The 19,672-nt window shown below is 42.7% G+C and overlaps 1 protein-coding gene across 1 annotated transcript; it reads left to right on the plus strand.

Moving 5' to 3' along the window:
• The first annotated feature begins 1,458 nt into the window (after positions 1-1,458).
• Positions 1,459-12,288, plus strand: LOC124292314 (tubulin beta-4B chain-like). The gene is made up of 4 exons (XM_046729384.1): positions 1,459-1,717; positions 9,718-9,826; positions 10,675-11,030; positions 11,300-12,288. The coding sequence occupies exons 1-4, from the start codon at positions 1,661-1,663 to the stop codon at positions 12,119-12,121; spliced, it is 1,344 nt and encodes a 447-aa protein (XP_046585340.1). The 5' UTR covers positions 1,459-1,660; the 3' UTR covers positions 12,122-12,288.
• The last annotated feature ends 7,384 nt before the right edge of the window (positions 12,289-19,672 follow it).

The raw sequence follows: 19,672 nt of genomic DNA on the forward strand, positions 1-19,672 counted from the left end.
ACTAAAATAATATTGTATTTGGGTGCCGTAATTCACTTTACACCTGATGCATTGGCCAGGATAGGGGGTTCGGTTTCTAATCACTGACACGCGAAGTGGTATAGGAAGTGAATGCACTGACTCGTGCTTGTGTCGGGGATGCGGTTACCCACCTACTTGTGATGCATGATGTAGGGTGCAGCTAATCACTGACTCAAGCTGAACATTGTGTCGGAGGTGCGGTTAATCAGTAAATCATTCACCCACTATGCAAGCTGTACAGCACTCCATGATGGAGGTGCTTAGCTAACCACTGACTGTTGTGTGGCTAATCATTTATACAGAGGTCACCCACGATGCAAGTTATACAGGAGGTGTAGCTAATCACTGACCTCATGATGTTGTGTCGGAGGTGCGGTTAATCATTCACCCACGATGAGTTATACAGGAGGTCGGACCCACTGTTGTATAGTCACCACTCGAGGCTGTGTATCGAGGCGCCGGGTTAATCATTCACCCACGATGCAAGTTATACAGGAGAGTCTAGCTAATCACTGACTCATGCTGTTGTGTCGGAGGTGCGGTTAATCATTCACCCACGATGCAAGTTATACAGGAGGTATAGCTGTCACTGACTTTCATCATGCTGGTAGTTGCGGTTAATCATTCACCCACGTGCGGAGGTCTAGCCAATCACTCACTCATGCCGGTGTTAATCGCTATTCACCCACGATGCAAGTTATACAGGAGGTCTAGCTAATCACACCCACTCATGCTGTTGTATCGGAGGGTGCGGTTAATCATTCACCCACGATGCAGGAGGTCTAGTTATACAGGAGGTCTAGCTAATCACTCACTCATGCTGTTGTGTCGGAGGTGCGGTTAATCATTCACCCACGATGCAAGTTATACAGGAGGTCTAGCTAATCACCACTCATGCTGCTGTATCGGAGGTGCGGTTAATCATTCACCCACGATGCAAGTTATACAGGAGGTATAGCTTCAATCACTGTCATTCACCCACTGTTGTATCAGGAGGGCGTTAATCATTCACCCATGATGCAAGTTATACAGGAGGTATAGCTAATCACTGTCTCACGTTGCCATTTGTGTCGGAGATGCGGTTACACCACGTACAGCTGGTCGCTGCTGAGTCAGGCTGTAGTGTCGGAGATGCAGCTGGTCTGAGACCTTATCAATTATGTAATAAATCCAGGACGGATTTAGTTGCGGGCATGGCTGTTCTATTGTGTACAGATATATTCCAGTAGGTGACATTTGGTGCGGAACTGGGGTTGATGTGTTCCGCTTCATGTGCTGGGAAAATGTGCAGCTAGGACAATTTGGCCAGAAATTGTGTTTTATTGTAGTTTAAAGGCCTGACTGTACCCATGTGTACCTGGAATGGCTGTTGATAGCCTGGATAATTTTAAAAAAATAATAAAAGGTTACTATAGAAGTCTATGGGACAACATGTGGTGTTGTGTAACCTGGAGCTTGCCAGCTTCGCTGATGCCCCGGGCCCAGACAATTCACTATGAGTCAGGCGGAGACAGCTTGCCTCGTTTCCCATTCGTGACGTCATTCTAGCTCGTGAGACCGGCCTCGCGTCAACTGCTGCAGGTGCCCCGTCAGGTTGTTTACTTACCACCCAGTTGTCTTTTCTACATCTTCTGTAATCATGAGGGAAATTGTCCACCTTCAAACTGGTCAGTGTGGAAACCAGATCGGAGCTAAGGTAAGTACTCCATCAACACCATGATGTGTCCGTAATTACCCATCGTCTGATACCATTGTACAAGCCGACGAGTATTATCACTGTATACTGTCTACCAACTTAACAATGATGATTCTTTATTTACGACACACTTATTTGGATTTCGTTGTTAGCGGGTGATTATTGTATTTATGTGTGAGCTACTTATCTATGGACCGCCTCCGTGGTGTAGTGGTTAGAGCGTCCGCCCGGAGAGCGGAAGGTCGTGGGTTCGATCCCCGACCGCGTCATACCAAAAGACGTTAACATATGGTACTTGTTGGTACCTGCCTGGCGCTCGGCATTAATGGGTACAACAAGGACTGGTCGGCTCTGAGTCAGTATAATGTGTCTGAGTAGGGTATTCATGCTTTACTGCGGCATGGTATCTCAGTTGGCTAACACTATAAAACCAGCTTAGTCAGCCAGCACATACCCATACACACGCATGCACGTCGTCATATGAGCGAAATATTCTCAAGTACGACGTAAAACCCAATTTCACCTCACCTCACCTCACTTATGTATTGATTCATTTTTATATTTATGTGGCGTATAACAGCACATGGTGCTGCTGTAGCATGCTGATGTGTCATCCACTTCCTCCATATTGAATGAATATTTCAAACATCTAGCATGGGGTGATTGTGCTGTATGCTGGTGTAGACATGTCGCCGGTCTATAGACTGTGGTGGTATAGACTAGAAGCTTACGTGTCACATTTCCGCTCTACTTCCCAAGCGGCATGATGGGAGGATGGGGCGAATTCTATGTAGCATACAATTGGAGGGGTGGGGGTGGGGGTGGGTGGGGTATGCACCAGTGATGTGTATGGTATACAGGAAAGCGCAGTAGCTTATCACTGCCAAGTGATGTGTCGTATCAAGTGATGTGTGGTATATTAGGGTTGTAGATGATCCGTGACAAGTGATGTGTGGTATACGGGGCGTGGAGGGGGATGGGTGACAATCAGTTGATCACCGTGATGTGTATATATTATAGGGGTTGTAGACAATCACTGATATGTGATGTTTGGTACACAATGGGGATAGTAGATGATCACTGACAAGTGATGTGGAATCTTCAGGGATTACAGACTGATCACTGCCAAGTGATGTGTGATCTACGGGGATACAGACAATCACTGATAAGTGATGTGTGGTATACGGAGGGTTGTAGATGATCACTGACAAGTGATGTGGAATCTTCAGGGTTGTAGACAATCACTGATATGTGATGTGTGGTCTATAGGGGTTACAGACAATCACTGATATGTGATGTGTGGTATACAGGGTTGTAGATGATCACTGACAAGTGATGTGGAATCTTCAGGGTTACAGACAATCACTGATATGTGATGTGTGGTATACGGGGTTAGTAGATGATCACTGACAAGTGATGTGGTATCTTCAGGGTTAGTAGCTGATCAATGATAAGTGATGTGTGGTTTATCATCCAAAACTGTGTTCCACAGGATCGCTTGTGTGTGATCAAACGATATCTCCTAGTAGATATCCGTGACAAGTGATGTGTACAATCTTCAGGGCTATGACGTCATGATACAGATGACGTCACAATGATACATGCTGCATGCAAGTGTAATGGCATCTATTTTCAGAGATGTACATTTTTCATTGAAAATTAATGAAGAGTGATTTTGATGATAATAGACATTCACTGATATGATATATCAACACTCGTTGATAGTAAAATATCCTCGACAAGTCGATATTTGTAATCTTTATCAACTCGCTGGATATAATTGATATCAGAAGACACTTGGGAGATTCTGGTGGACAGATGATCACTGTGACAGGGGGTTGTAGATGATCATTGACAAGTGATGTGTAATCTATTAGGGGTTACAGACAATCACTGATATGTGATGTGTGGTATATTGGGGTTGTAGATGATCCGTGACAAGTGATGTGGAATCTTCAGGGGTTACAGACAATCACTGATATGTGATGTGTGATCTATAGAGGTTACAGACAATCACTGATATGTGATGTGTGATCTACAGAGGTTACAGACAATCACTGATATGTGATGTGTGGCACACTGGGGTTGTAGATGATCCGTGACAAGTGATGTGGAATCTTCAGGGTTACAGACAATCACTGATATGTGATGTGTGATCTACAGGGGTTACAGATGATCACTGATATGTGATGTGTGGTATATTCAGGGATACAGACAATCACTGACAAGTGATGTGGGTATCTTCAGGGTTACAGACAATCACGATATGTGATGTGTGGTATCTGCAGAGGTTACAGACAATCACTGATATGTGATGTGTGGCATATTGGGGTTGTAGATGATCCGTGACAAGTGATGTGGAATCTTCAGGGGTTACAGACAATCACTGATATGTGATGTGTGGTATATTGGGGTTGTAGATGATCCGTGACAAGTGATGTGGAATCTTCAGGGTTACAGACAATCACTGATATGTGATGTGTGATCTACAGGGTTGTAGACAATCACTGTGATGTGATGTGTGGATACAGGTGGGTTACAGTAGATGATCACTGACAAGTGATGTGGAATCTTCAGGGGTTACAGACAATCACTGATATGTGATGTGTGGTATATTGGGGTTGTAGATGATCCGTGACAAGTGATGTGGAATCTTCAGGGGTTACAGACAATCACTGATATGTGATGTGTGGTATATTGGGGTTGTAGATGATCCGTGACAAGTGATGTGGAATCTTCAGGGGTTACAGACAATCACTGATATGTGATGTGTGGTATATAGAGGTTGTACATGATCACTGATGTCAAGTGATGTGTGGTATACAGGGGTTACAGACAATCACTGATGTCAAGTTATGTGATGATATACAGAGGTTACAGACAATCACTGATATGTGATGTGTGGTATATTGGGGTTGTAGATGATCACTGCCGTCAAGTGATGTGAGTATACAGGGATTGTATGTGATCACTGATCTGTGAAGTGATGTGGTTAGGGGTTACACCTGATCACTGATATCAAGTTATGTGTGGTATACAGGGGTTGTACAATGATCACTGTGATGTGTGGTCAAGTTATGTGTGATAGCTGATGTGGAATCTTCAGGAAAACCAGACAATCACTGATATGTGATGTGTAAATATTGGGGTTGATGATGATCCGTGACAAGTGATGTGGAATCTTCAGGGTTACAGACAATCACTGATATGTGATAAATGCATCTATAGCTGAACATGATCCATCTCGATAAACAGATGTGTGATGAATTGTGGTATACGATACAGGAAGTGTATCTTTTCTTTACAAAATGTTTGCAATATGTGATGTGTGATCTATAGATCTATTACAGACAATCACTGATATGTGATGAGACTTGGGCGTTGTAGATGATCCGTGACAAATGACACTTGGACATGATTGTCTCATGATATTAACTACACTTCACTGATGAATTCGTGATCTGTGGTATGTTTAGAATGCCGTCGTCTACAAAAGGCAAGTGGTCTTTAAAGTAGATGATCCGTGACAAGTGATGTGGAATCTTCACGGGTTACAGACAATCACTGATATGTGATGTGGATATATTGTGGTGGTAGATGATCCGTGACAAGTGATGTGGAATCTTCAGAGGTTACAGACAATCACTGATATGTGATGTGTGGTATATTGGGGTTGTAGATGATCCGTGACAAGTGATGTGGAATCTTCAGGGGTTACAGACAATCACTGATATGTGATGTGTGATCTATAGAGGTTACAGACAATCACTGATATGTGATGTGTGGCACACTGGGGTTGTAGATGATCCGTGACAAGTGATGTGGAATCTTCAGGGGTTACAGACAATCACTGATATGTGATGTGTGGTATATTGGGGTTGTAGATGATCCGTGACAAGTGATGTGGAATCTTCAGAGGTTACAGACAATCACTGATATGTGATGTGTGATCTATAGAGGTTACAGACAATCACTGATATGTGATGTGTGTATATTGGGGTTGTAGATGATCCGTGACAAGTGATGTGGAATCTTCAGGGTTACAGACAATCACTGATATGTGATGTGTGGTATATTGGGGTTGTAGATGATCCGTGACAAGTGATGTGGAATCTTCAGGGGTTACAGACAATCACTGATATGTGATGTGTGGTCTATTAGGGGTTCTGATCCTGACAAGTGATGTGTGAATCTTCAGGGGTTACAGACAATCACTGATATGTGATGTGTGATCTATAGAGGTTACAGACAATCACTGATATGTGATGTGTGGCATATTGGGGTTGTAGATGATCCGTGACAAGTGATGTGGAATCTTCAGGGGTTACAGACAATCACTGATATGTGATGTGTGGTATATTGGGGTTGTAGATGATCCGTGACAAGTGATGTGGAATCTTCAGGGGTTACAGACAATCACTGATATGTGATGTGTGATCTATAGAGGTTACAGACAATCACTGATATGTGATGTGTGGCACACTGGGGTTGTAGATGATCCGTGACAAGTGATGTGGAATCTTCAGGGGTTACAGACAATCACTGATATGTGATGTGTGGTATATTGGGGTTGTAGATGATCCGTGACAAGTGATGTGGAATCTTCAGGGGTTACAGACAATCACTGATATGTGATGTGTGATCTATAGAGGTTACAGACAATCACTGATATGTGATGTGTGGCATATTGGGGTTGTAGATGATCCGTGACAAGTGATGTGGAATCTTCAGGGGTTACAGACAATCACTGATATGTGATGTGTGGTATATTGGGGTTGTAGATGATCCGTGACAAGTGATGTGGAATCTTCAGAGGTTACAGACAATCACTGATATGTGATGTGTGATCTATAGTGATGTGTTACACAGACAATCACTGATATGTGATGTGTGGGGTTGTATATCCGTGACAAGTGATGTGGAATCTTCAGGGGTTACAGACAATCACTGGGATGTTGTAGATGATCCGTGACAAGTGATGTGGAATCTTCAGGGGTTACAGACAATCACTGATATGTGATGTGTGATATGTGATGTGTGATATATAGGGGTTGTAGATGATCACTGACATGTGATGTGGGGTGAATCTTCAGGGTTTACAGACAATCACTGATATGTGATGTGTGGTATATTGGGGTTGTAGATGATCCGTGACAAGTGATGTGGAATCTTCAGGGTTACAGACAATCACTGATATGTGATGTGGAATCTATAGAGGTTACAGACAATCACTGATATGTGATGTGTGATATTGGGGTTGTAGATGATCCGTGACAAGTGATGTGGAATCTTCAGGTTAGGATGATCCGTGACAAGTGATGTGTGACAGGGTTACAGACAATCACTGATATGTGATGTGTGGTATATTGGGGTTGTAGATGATCCGTGACAAGTGATGTGGAATCTTCAGGGGTTACAGACAATCACTGATATGTGATGTGTGATCTATTGTAGATGATCCGTGACAAGAGGTGTGACAGACAATCACTGATATGTGATGTGGCATCTATAGGGTTACAGATGATCCGTTGTGGAATCTTCAGGGTTACAGACAATCACTGATATGTGATGTGGCATGGGGTTGTAGATGATCCGTGACAAGTGATGTGGAATCTTCAGGGTTACAGACAATCACTGATATGTGATGTGTGGTATATTGGGGTTGTAGATGATCCGTGACAAGTGATGTGGAATCTTCAGGGGTTACAGACAATCACTGATATGTGATGTGTGGTATATTGGGGTTGTAGATGATCCGTGACAAGTGATGTGGAATCTTCAGGGTTACAGACAATCACTGATATGTGATGATGTGAGGTTACAGACAATCACTGATATGTGATGTGTGGTATATTGGGGTTGTAGATGATCCGTGACAAGTGATGTGGAATCTTCAGGGGTTACAGACAATCACTGATATGTGATGTGTGGTATATTGGGGTTGTAGATGATCCGTGACAAGTGATGTGGAATCTTCAGGGGTTACAGACAATCACTGATATGTGATGTGTGGTATATTGGGGTTGTAGATGATCCGTGACAAGTGATGTGGAATCTTCAGGGTTACAGACAATCACTGATATGTGATGTGTGGTATATTGGGGTTGTAGATGATCCGTGACAAGTGATGTGGAATCTTCAGGGGTTACAGACAATCACTGATATGTGATGTGTGATCTATAGAGGTTACAGACAATCACTGATATGTGATGTGTGTAACACTGGGGTTGTGAGATGATCCGTGACAAGTATGATGTGTGAATCTTCAGGGTTACAGACAATCACTGATATGTGATGTGTGGTATGAAATGGGCGTTGTAGATGATCCGTGACAAGTGATGTGGAATCTTCCAAAGCTTGGTTGCCCTCTGCTGGTTTTCCTTGGTAAGTCTGAGTTCTATCTGGTTACATGTATAAGTACCTGCTACAATTTGACCTCCGACAAAAATATTGAACAGATGTCTCTGGGAGTGTGTCTACGTGAACGCTAGGGATCGACTAGGCTGTACCTTGGTATGCACTTAACTTGTACTCACCACTGTCCCATTCCCTAATGATGTACAGGGGCGCGGATTTCCAGACTAAAATATTGTATTTGGGTGCCGTAATTCACTTACTCCTGATGCATACAGGATAGGGGTTCGAGCTAATCACTGACACGCGAAGTGGTATAGGAAGTGAATGCACTGACTCGTGCTTGTGTCGGGGATGCGGTTACCCACTTACTTGTGATGCATGATGTAGGGGGTGCAGCTAATCACTGACTCAAGCTGAACATTGTGTCGGAGGTGCGGTTAATCAGTAAATCATACACCCACTATGCAAGTTGTACAGCAGATCTAGCTAACCACTGACTGTTGTGTGGCTAATCATTCACCCACGATGCAAGTTATACAGGAGGTCTAGCTAATCACTGAATCATGCTGTTGTGTCGGAGGTGCGGTTAATCATTCACCCACGATGCAAGTTATACAGGAGGTCTAGCTGTTGTGTCGGAGGTGCGGTTAATCATTCACCCACGATGCAAGTTATACAGGAGGTCTAGCTAATCACTGACTCATGCTGTTGTGTCGGAGGTGCGGTTAATCATTCACCCACGATGCAAGTTATACAGGAGGTATAGCTAATCACTGACTCATGCTGTTGTGTCGGAGGTGCGGTTAATCATTCACCCACGATGCAAGTTACAGGAGGTCTAGCTAATCACTGAGGTCTAGCTAATCACTGACTCATGCTGTTGTATCGGAGGTGCGGGTCATATACAGGAGGTCTAGCTTCACCACTCACGATGGTGCAAGTGCAAGTCATACAGGAGGTCTAGCTAATCACTGACTCATGCTGTTGTATCGGAGGCGCGGTTAATCATTCACCCACGATGCAAGTTATACAGGAGGTCTAGCTAATCACTCACTCATGCTGTTGTGTCGGAGGTGCGGTTAATCATTCACCCACGATGCAAGTTATACAGGAGGTCTAGCTAATCACTCACTCATGCTGTTGTGTCGGAGGTGCGGTTAATCATTCACCCACGATGCAAGTTATACAGGAGGTCTAGCTAATCACTGACTCATGCTGTTGTATCATTCACCCACGTGTCGGAGGTGCAGTTAATCATTCACCCACGATGCAAGTTATACAGGAGGTCTAGCTAATCACTGACTCATGCTGTTGTGTCGGAGGTGCGGTTAATCATTCACCCACGATGCAAGTTGTACAGGAGGTCTAGCTAATCACTGACTCATGCTGTTGTGTCGGAGATGCGGTTTCACCCACGATGCACTTGTACAGGATGTATAGCTGATGTATCGTCTCCAGCTGTTGTCGGAGATGCGGTTACCCACGTACAGCTGGTCGCTGCTGAGTCAGGCTGTAGTATCGGAGATGCAGCTGGTCACAGACCTATCAATTATGTAATAACCAGGACAGACGCAGCTGCAGGCATGGCTGTTCATGGGTGATCGTGATTCTCGAGCTAAACGATAATCTTCTTTCTTTTTCAGTTCTGGGAGGTGATCTCTGACGAACACGGCATCGACCCCACCGGCACCTACCACGGAGACTCCGACCTCCAGTTGGAGAGAATCAATGTCTACTACAACGAAGCCACGGGTAAGAAAAACATGCTTCATATAAATGCTACTGCAAGCCGGCTGTTAAGATATAGCGCATCAAGCCAATGCGATGAAAACCTTGCTATGCTTAGTGTACTGGCTTCTTTCTAGTGTATGGTCCTGGTGGTGCGGTACCAGTTTATAGCGCAAGTTTGTTAAAATGTAAATGTTTGTAAAAATTTAGGAAACACTTCCGCCCGTATCCACCCTTAAATTTTATTCTAGTCAAATCATATCACCTGAATATACTAGTATATTCTTCATCTTATAAGGATGAGTTGTAACATGCTTCTTTAATTGTATCTGAACATACTGAAAGACATATCCAACTTCTACAAATGTCACTCAAAGAAATGTTTCCTCATCGTTAAAATTTAGAGGGGATACGGGCGGATATCTTACCAAAATTTAAGGTCTCTGAAAAAAGTGCATTGTAGACCTGTGAGTTTACACACCGCAGAATGGTTACCTCTCACAGAAATCCTGTTCATCTGTGATACCGTTGTTTGTAAAATCTTCGAAATAAGCAGATCGGCATCGGCATAATATATTTGCATATGTAAACAGTACTTATAGCAGTTCCCGGGTTCGATTCCCCACATGGGTACAATGTGCGAAGCCCATTTATGGTGTCCCCCGCCGTGATATTGCTGGAATATTGCTAAAAGCGACGTAGAACTAATCTCACTCACTATAACGGTTCCTGGGCAGCGTGTCAGCATGATGCGGTTTTTTTCTGGCGTTCCTGTAAAACAAAAATTAAATCCTCTTTAGGAAGTGTCTCATCATAAATATGTCTTCATTTTGCCCAAACTATCATATAATATACTGTTGACCGTTTTCCAGGTGGAAAGTATGTTCCCCGTGCCGTCCTGGTCGATCTGGAGCCCGGAACAATGGACTCCGTCCGATCTGGACCTTTTGGTCAGATCTTCCGCCCAGACAACTTCGTCTTCGGCCAGAGCGGCGCCGGCAACAACTGGGCCAAGGGTCACTACACAGAGGGCGCCGAGCTGGTCGACTCCGTTCTCGATGTTGTCCGGAAAGAAGCCGAGAGCTGTGACTGTCTTCAGGGCTTCCAACTGACCCACTCTCTGGGTGGCGGCACCGGGTCTGGCATGGGCACCCTCCTCATCAGCAAGATCAGGGAGGAGTATCCCGACAGGATCATGAACACCTTCTCCGTTGTACCATCCCCCAAGGTGACAGTTCTCCCATTCTCACTCAACCATTTGACTATGTGAGCCAAAACGGCGGAGAGGTGTATAAAAGTATAAAAGTTTACGGAGTTAAAGTATACCGTTAAACATAAACACAAACGAATTCAGATTTCAAGATCACCCTATGTATATAATCAACTTTAGCAGGTAGCTTAGCAACTAATACATTTATTTTGTGTAACGGTTTTCGCTCTTTGGATCAAATGTCAGAGTATCTGTCCATAGCTGAAACGAATGTTCCCCTCTTTCAGGTGTCTGACACTGTGGTGGAGCCCTACAACGCCACCCTCTCCATCCATCAGCTGGTGGAGAACACGGACGAGACCTTCTGTATAGACAACGAGGCTCTTTACGACATCTGCTTCAGAACCCTGAAGCTGACCACACCTACCTACGGTGACCTTAACCATCTGGTGTCATCCGCCATGTCCGGTGTGACCACCTGCCTGAGGTTCCCTGGTCAGTTGAACGCTGATCTCCGTAAACTGGCGGTCAACATGGTGCCCTTCCCCCGTCTCCACTTCTTCATGCCCGGCTTCGCCCCTCTCACCTCCAGAGGAAGCCAGCAGTACCGTGCACTCACCGTGCCCGAACTCACCCAGCAGATGTTCGATTCCAAGAACATGATGGCTGCCTGTGATCCCCGTCACGGTCGCTACCTGACAGTTGCCGCTATTTTTAGAGGCCGCATGTCCATGAAGGAGGTCGATGAACAGATGCTCAACGTTCAGAACAAGAACAGCAGTTACTTCGTTGAATGGATCCCCAGCAACGTCAAGACCGCCGTCTGTGACATCCCACCACGTGGTCTCAAGATGTCTGCCACCTTCATCGGCAACAGCACTGCCATCCAGGAGCTCTTCAAGCGCATATCCGAGCAGTTCACTGCTATGTTCCGTCGTAAGGCTTTCCTCCATTGGTACACTGGCGAGGGCATGGACGAGATGGAGTTCACTGAGGCCGAGTCCAACATGAACGACTTGGTGTCTGAGTACCAGCAGTACCAGGACGCCACCGCCGAGGAAGAGGGCGAGTTCGATGAGGAAGAGGAAGAGGAACAGGAACAGGCTTAAATGGATGGTGATATCACAGACAAATAATTCCATCTGGTAGTTTTCTGCATATTTTCAACAGTACTTCAGAACAGGAATCTTTTATCGTAGGCATTTTGGAACAGTGTTTAACAACACAGCTTGACCATTGTCATCATGGACACCATGAACATAACCCGGTGTAACAGGCCAGAGTATACCCCTGTCCCAGACTATACCCGAGGTTAAACTGGGCTAGCCCAGACTATACCCCAGGTATAATCTGGGCTAGCCTAGTTTATACCCCGGGGTATATTCTGAACTAAGCCATAGTATACCCCCCTAGCCCAGATTATACCCCTACAGAAAACAAGTGATTAAGGATACTACTATAACTTTATTGTACTTCTCACACAATTATACACTGGTTACAACATTGAAATGGTCCGATATATTTTCCAGATACAAAGCATAATCAGTGTGAGTTTTCAAGCTGAAGCTGGCAGCCATTGCATTAACTGACCAACTGCACTGTAAATATAAATGTCACATTTTAACAGACTGGCTGTTGACATAACTTCTGCATATGTTGCCCACATTCCATCTCGTGAAATTCCCGAATTAGCGATGTACTCATAGACATTTTGGTTCAGGAAAGCTAACCTTGATGATATATCAGCATGGCTGGGTTACGCAAAGTCGAAAATATCACATCGCAGAGAGGCACTAAACAAATGCTTCATAAATTCTGTATTATGAAGTAATGTAAATGAAATGCACCTACAAATTCCATTAAATGACACCAAGACCATAGCCCTGAGTCACACACTCATATTGAGTGAATTGTCAACATAATTTTTTAGGGGTATAGTCTGGGCTGGAGGGGTATACTTTGGCCTGGTCCAGAATATACCCCCGGGACATCTTTGACGCATTTGTGGCACATTTATGCCTATTCTCTTTTGGCAAAATCCGGCTTGTCTTTGTATGGGTTTGTAAGTGGTGCCACTTGGTATGTGCGCTGTTTGATAATGTGATGATTGTTTTATGATTTTAGATAGCTTTTTCGCTTATAATGTTCACATTAAGAAGAAATCAAATAACAAATATACATCAAAATGATAAAGATATTTTAAGTACAAATTCCGTTATTGCATTGTCTCATTTGAAATTCTTAAAGAAGCAATAAGAACATTTCACCATCGATTTCTGTATTACAAGGCACAAAAGGCATTGAGAGTGATACACATAAAGACGAGAAGTTATGGATGTCAAATAAAGAAGTTCAGACATCCATATATTCTCGCATTTAAGGCACAAAAGGTCTTTTTCAACATTTGGAATAGCAACTGAAGCGGAGAGAGCAAACTTTATAACGGAATGCTGAAAATCTCTTGTAATCTTTCACTCAGCTCAAACAAAGTAAAAAACATTTCACATCGTTCAATGTTTCGAATGATTGATATATTTTATAACTACGAACAAGAAAGAGCTACGCTCTCTCGTAGTCTGTCATACAGACCCTGAAGCAAATATATCCAAGAAAACCCATGCAAGTCTAGAAAATGTGGCAAGTCTAGATTTCCACAGCTAATGAAGAAAGTCTCAGGGCTCCTTTTCATTATATTTTATTTTTTTACTATGAACTTTTTTCTGTAAAATATGTTCATTTCAGAGACTAGTTGTTAGTCTATCTCTCTCGCTGTGTTTGGCAGCCATGTGTATACTGGACACATTCATGGAGGAGACATGCATGTTCTGTGGACGTCACCATCGTTCACAAATACACTGTTCATAGAGCCGCTAGTGGGCAGTGCGTCTGTAAAATACCTCACATTCACTTCACATGAAATCGACAGACCAACTCTGATGAGTTGTCTCATAATTTTGGACACCCGAATATAAACGTTGTTTAACAAAGATCATTATTTTGTTGTCACTTTTCGCTATTTCTTACGAGGGAGGACCACTTGCTGGTAGAACAGCCAGGTAATCAACAAGCATGTGAAGTGAAATTTCAATTCTCCTACACCCCTTCCACAAGTATACAGACAACACAACATCATAAATACTTGGACTGGCTGTAAAATCAGAGATAACAACTCTGCTATGAGAAAAACTCTGGAACCGTGTTCTCCCTACGCATGCAACAGCTCCTAACTGGGGAGTTTACAGTCATCAGTGAAAAACTGGATAACTAGAATACATATGTACACTAACACATAATCTAACTATGACAGATCCATAAGCAGTTTCAGACATATACAACAGACCAACATCATAATATATCTAACAATACCCAATGAAGCCATATGCGGCACGAGAATTGAACAATTCATTCAAACACAGCTGTGACACATTCCATGAACGATATCAACATAAACCGCCATAAACGGCACTAGCCAAGACGGCTCGTTCCATATACAACATCAACACATACGCATCACACAGACCATAAACGGCATAAATTCACATCGCCAAAAGCGGCACCAGCCATAACGACTAAAACTCTTCCATAAACGGACAGCTCCCATATGCGGTGTTATCGCTCTGAATGCAATCGTAACTGTGCTGGCAACACAACATTCATTGCAGAAAAATCACCTGAAACACAAAACAAAGTTTCATATACTAGTAGATAATACTAAATACATTAATGATTTAACTAAAAAGATGCCCGTAAGGTACTGCCCGACAGCCGAGAGAGTCAAATCATTGAATACCTCAGCCTTATATACCCCTCTAGGACCACTAGCGCCCCTAGATTATATGCCCTTTGATACTTGCTCACCGCTTGGAGAAATCAGTTTTCCTCTAATTCATTCTTCAAACGAGGAAAACTATATTTCTCCTACACCCCTTCCACAAGTATACAGACAACACAACATCATAAATACTTGGACTGGCTGTATTTGTATACCATAGCAAGAGGCTCAAAGAAAGTCGGTGTTCAGAGCCCTAGTGATAGTGACACTTTTTGACGATTATTCAAACTATCCTTAACGTATCCATCTTTTGCGTTCTCACTTTTCCACCTTCCATGTCGTTTGAACATTCTGTCCGGAACACCGTTATTTGCTGCAGCAGACGCTCCCCTCCCCCAGTACGGAGACAGTGCAAACCGTACATTTTAATGTCCTTGACAAACGGCTTGAATGTCTCTATAAATAGTTCTCGTAACCTTGTGTACGACATTGGAGTATTGCCTTTTCTTAACGAGTAGCCGGATTTGGTCTTGGATAAATTTATGAACACAAACTCATCTGACTCCGGTGGAATGTAAGCATAATCCAGATATTTCAGTAAACAAGATACTGGTCTTGCTTATGACCAGCCAAGAACCGTCTCTATACACATCTGTCTTAGACTTTTCTATAAAGAGCATCATATGAGTATCATAAAAAACAACATCACATCTGGAAATATTTAAGAGTTCTGCTGACCTCAAAAAACAGGATATGCTAGCAAACACATCGTAACAATTCTCAAATCAGCCAAAGAAGGTTTGCACATTTATCATCATAAACTTTCTCCAGTAACTCAATAGAAACCGGTTCTTTTTTGGAAACTGACTTTGTTAACTTCCGTTTAGCAGCTTCCAATACATTTCTAACCAGAGAACTATCTGTTGGGTTTTCAATGCCTACCCTGACATGTGCATGCCTGATACTATAAAATGCTGTCTGCACCGCAGCAAAAGATTCACTTTGCTGAATGACTGACAGTAGATACAAAGAACAATGCAAAGGTAATATCGGTAACTTACTGTTCATAGAAAATGAATCTGCCCACCGTTTCCGTGCCTCAAACCCATACCGGTACTTCCTGGTAGTAGAGTCGGCTCTACAATGGGACAACAACTCCGGCAAACCAGCCGCTAGCTTACGAACACCCTCCGGCATTTCTCCAAGTTCATCTCCATATGTACATGTAAACACATCTGTGAACAGAATGAAACAATTAGCATGTACTGAAATCAACACGCAAAGCTAACATATTGAAATGCAGATCTTTCTCTCCAAACAATCCACCCCTCAATCTGGAAGCTACATAGCATTCCTTAGCTCTAGGTAGATATACCCTCTCCTTCACTTGTGTGATATAGGCATTCCCTACTGCTAACAGAGGCCAAAAACAGGAAGAATACCACTCTGGTACAACAAGAGTACCTCTAGCACAGCACTCCGACATATGTCTAATTGTTCTCGGTATGAGACAGACAGGAGGAACAACCCAACTTAAGCCACTCCAATTCACCGTGAAACAGTCAACGGCCTCACAATCAGGATTGTAAAATCTAGAATTGAACCGTAAAAGCTTAGTGTTGTACTAAGTAGCAAAGCTATCGACTTCATGTGGACCCCATTTGGCATCAATTTGTTGAAATACATCCCTGGCAATTGCCCAATCATCGTAATCAGTCACTCTACTCAGCATATCTGCTACCTGATTCTCACAACGAGGAATTCACTGCAAAGTCAAATGTATCTGGTTGACAGAACATGATTCAAATATCTGCATGGCAACATCTTGAATGCTGTCTAATGCTACCCTTTTCAACAATGGATGCAACATTTTGACTATCAGTAAACCAAGTACTTCTGTGCGATTTCAAGGATGGTATGAAACTTTTCAAAACCAAATAAACCGCCTCAAGCTCTCTCCACGTGGAGCTACGGTTAGCCTCCTCTGCTGACCACTGCCCGTGCGACTTTGCACCAGCCAACTCAACGCAGTACCCACCAAACCCTGTATCACTAGCATCACTGAAAATCAACGTTGAACCAAGTGATTGTGTGATCAAAGCCCTGCTGTTAAACCTTTTGATATTGTCTTTCACAGAGACAACCTGTCCTACTACAGATGCCACACTTCTAACTTTGTGATAACCAGTCCTATTATTCAATAGCTCCTGAACACTGCTCATCAACTTCACAACTTTTCTCTCAGGCACCGACATTGTCATAGTAGTTGTATCTATGTGGAAACCGAGCCATTCTAAACTCTGCGATGGATACCATAATGACTTCTCAACCTTTGGCACAAAACCTGATTGAATCAAATCGGTCTTAACACTCTCCCCTACTGTCAACGCACTTGTAACAGAACAAGCTGACATGATACCATCATCAAGGAATGTAACAATTTTCTTGCCTTCAAAACGCCACTTCTTTACCAACTGACGCGTGACTTTTGTAAAGACATAAGGAGCGGAAGTGAGACCAAATGGTAGGACCAGGAATTTGTAGTAAACCGCATCCCGGACGAATCCAACCAAGAAAAGCCCAGAAAATCAGTATGTGGTGGGAATATATCTATATGATGATATGCAGAATGAATATGAGTCAAATCATTGAATACCTCAGCCTTATATACCCCTCTAGGACCACTAGCGCCCGTAGATTACATGCCCTTTGATACATCGTTCAATGTTTCGAATGACTGATATATTTTATAACTACGAACAGGAAAGAGCTACGCTCTCTCGTAGTCTGTCATACAGACCCTGAAGCAAATATATCCAAGAAAGCCCATGCAAGTCTAGAAAATGTGGCAAGTCTAGATTTCCACAGCTAATGAAGAAAGTCTCAGGGCTCCTTTTCATTATATTTAATTTTTTTAACTATGAAGATTTTTCTGTAAAATATGTTCATTTCAGAGACTAGTTGTTAGTCTAGCTCTCTCGCTGTGTTTGGCAGCCATGTGTATGCTGGACACATTCATGGATGAGACATGCATGTTCTGTGGACGTCACCATCGTTCACAAATACACTGTTCATAGAGCCGCTAGTGGGCAGTGCGTCTGTAAAATACCTCACATTCACTTCACATGAAATCGACAGACCAACGAGTTGGACACCCGAAAAAAACGTTGTTTAACAAACGATCATTATTTTGTTGTCACTTTTCACTATTTCTTACGAGGGAGGACCACTTGCTGGTAGAACAGCCAGTTAATCAACAAGCTTGTGCAGTGAAATTTTCAATTTCACACGAATAACTCGCACACCTGGCTGTTCTACCAGCGAGTTGTCCTCCCTCGTGAGAAATAGCGAAAAGTGACAACAAAATAATGATCGATTGTTAAACAACGTTTTTTTCGGGTGTCCAAAATTATGAGACAAATCATCAGAGTTGGTCTGTCGATTTCATATGAGTATGAAATTTGTGTTTGTTCAATTATTAGATTTTGTATTAGTGAGCAATTCATCGGTCTAAAATGAAGTCAAACGGACTATAGCATCTTACCATCAGGGAGGAAATCCCGTAGTGATACCAGTTGAGACATGTACGTCTTTGTGTCCTTTTACTGCATGTTAACGTCATTTGGGGAAGGCTGTGTGTAGGTGTGTAGTTACATAGTTACAAAGTTGATTATAAAATAGTTACGTCCTTATTCTGATGGATAGGTGTGAATGTGTATTTAAATACCAACTAAACATTTGACAAAAGAATATCCATACAGGCATTTTGATCGAGGGCTGTTAATGTGTATTTAGACATCGGCTAGAAAGTTGATTATTGAATATGTATGCAAGCATTTTGCTTGAGGGATGTGAACATATTTTAAATAGCGGCTAGCAAGTTGATGATTAAGGATGTATGTCATCACCTGATGCATAGCTGTGAATATGTTTTAAATACCGCTAAGATACCATTCGGAGTTGATTGATTGTTGGATATAACGTTGGGCCAACGTCATCATCCTGATGATGCATAGCTGTCATCACCTGATGCATATAATAAATACCGTCTTAAAGGATATATGTCACCGGCTAGCTGTGAATATATATGTCAAGTTGATGATTGAGGATGTATGTCATCACCTGATGCATAGCTGTGAATATGTTTTAAATACCAGCTAGAAAGTTGATGATTGAGGATGTATGTCATCACCTGATGTATAGCTGTGAATATGTTTTAAATAGCGGCTAGCAAGTTGATGATTGAGGATGTATGTCATCACCTGATGCATAGCTGTGAACATGTTTTAAATACCGGCTAGCAAGTTGATGATTGAGGATGTATGTCATCACATGATGCATAGCTGTGAATATGTTTTAAGTACCGGCTAGCAAGTTGATGATTGAGGATGTATGTCATCACCTGATGCATAGCTGTGAATATGTTTTAAATACCGGCTAGCAAGTTGATGATTGAGTATTAATGCAGTCTTTGAAGGAATGATGGATATGAATGTATGTTTAGATGCCTGCAAAAACGTTGATTACTGAAAGAACTTGGATTGATGTTTGGATATATAGAGATGTCTATTTGCAAGTTGATAATTGAATATTTAACCACGCATCTAGCTGAATGTGAATGTAAGCGTATTGTGATTTTTCCCAGCAAACTGATAATTTATTATTAATGTGAACACTGTGTTTGAAGGATCAGCTCTGGCTCCTGGTCTGAAATCTCACGCGTTACGCATAAAACCGGGGAAACCACTCGTGATGCAGCTAGAACATCTCACTTCCAGGAACCAGACATTAACAGGACGCTCAAACATACTTTGTACAAGGGTTCAACCACTCGACCTATATCTGCCACTTGGCGAGTATATCCGCCTGGCACCATCCGTACACCGAT

Source organism: Haliotis rubra, unplaced genomic scaffold (genome assembly GCF_003918875.1).
Source record: "Haliotis rubra isolate DU_JTF1 unplaced genomic scaffold, ASM391887v1 Scf512, whole genome shotgun sequence".
Classification (NCBI taxonomy): Eukaryota; Metazoa; Mollusca; class Gastropoda; order Lepetellida; family Haliotidae; genus Haliotis; species Haliotis rubra.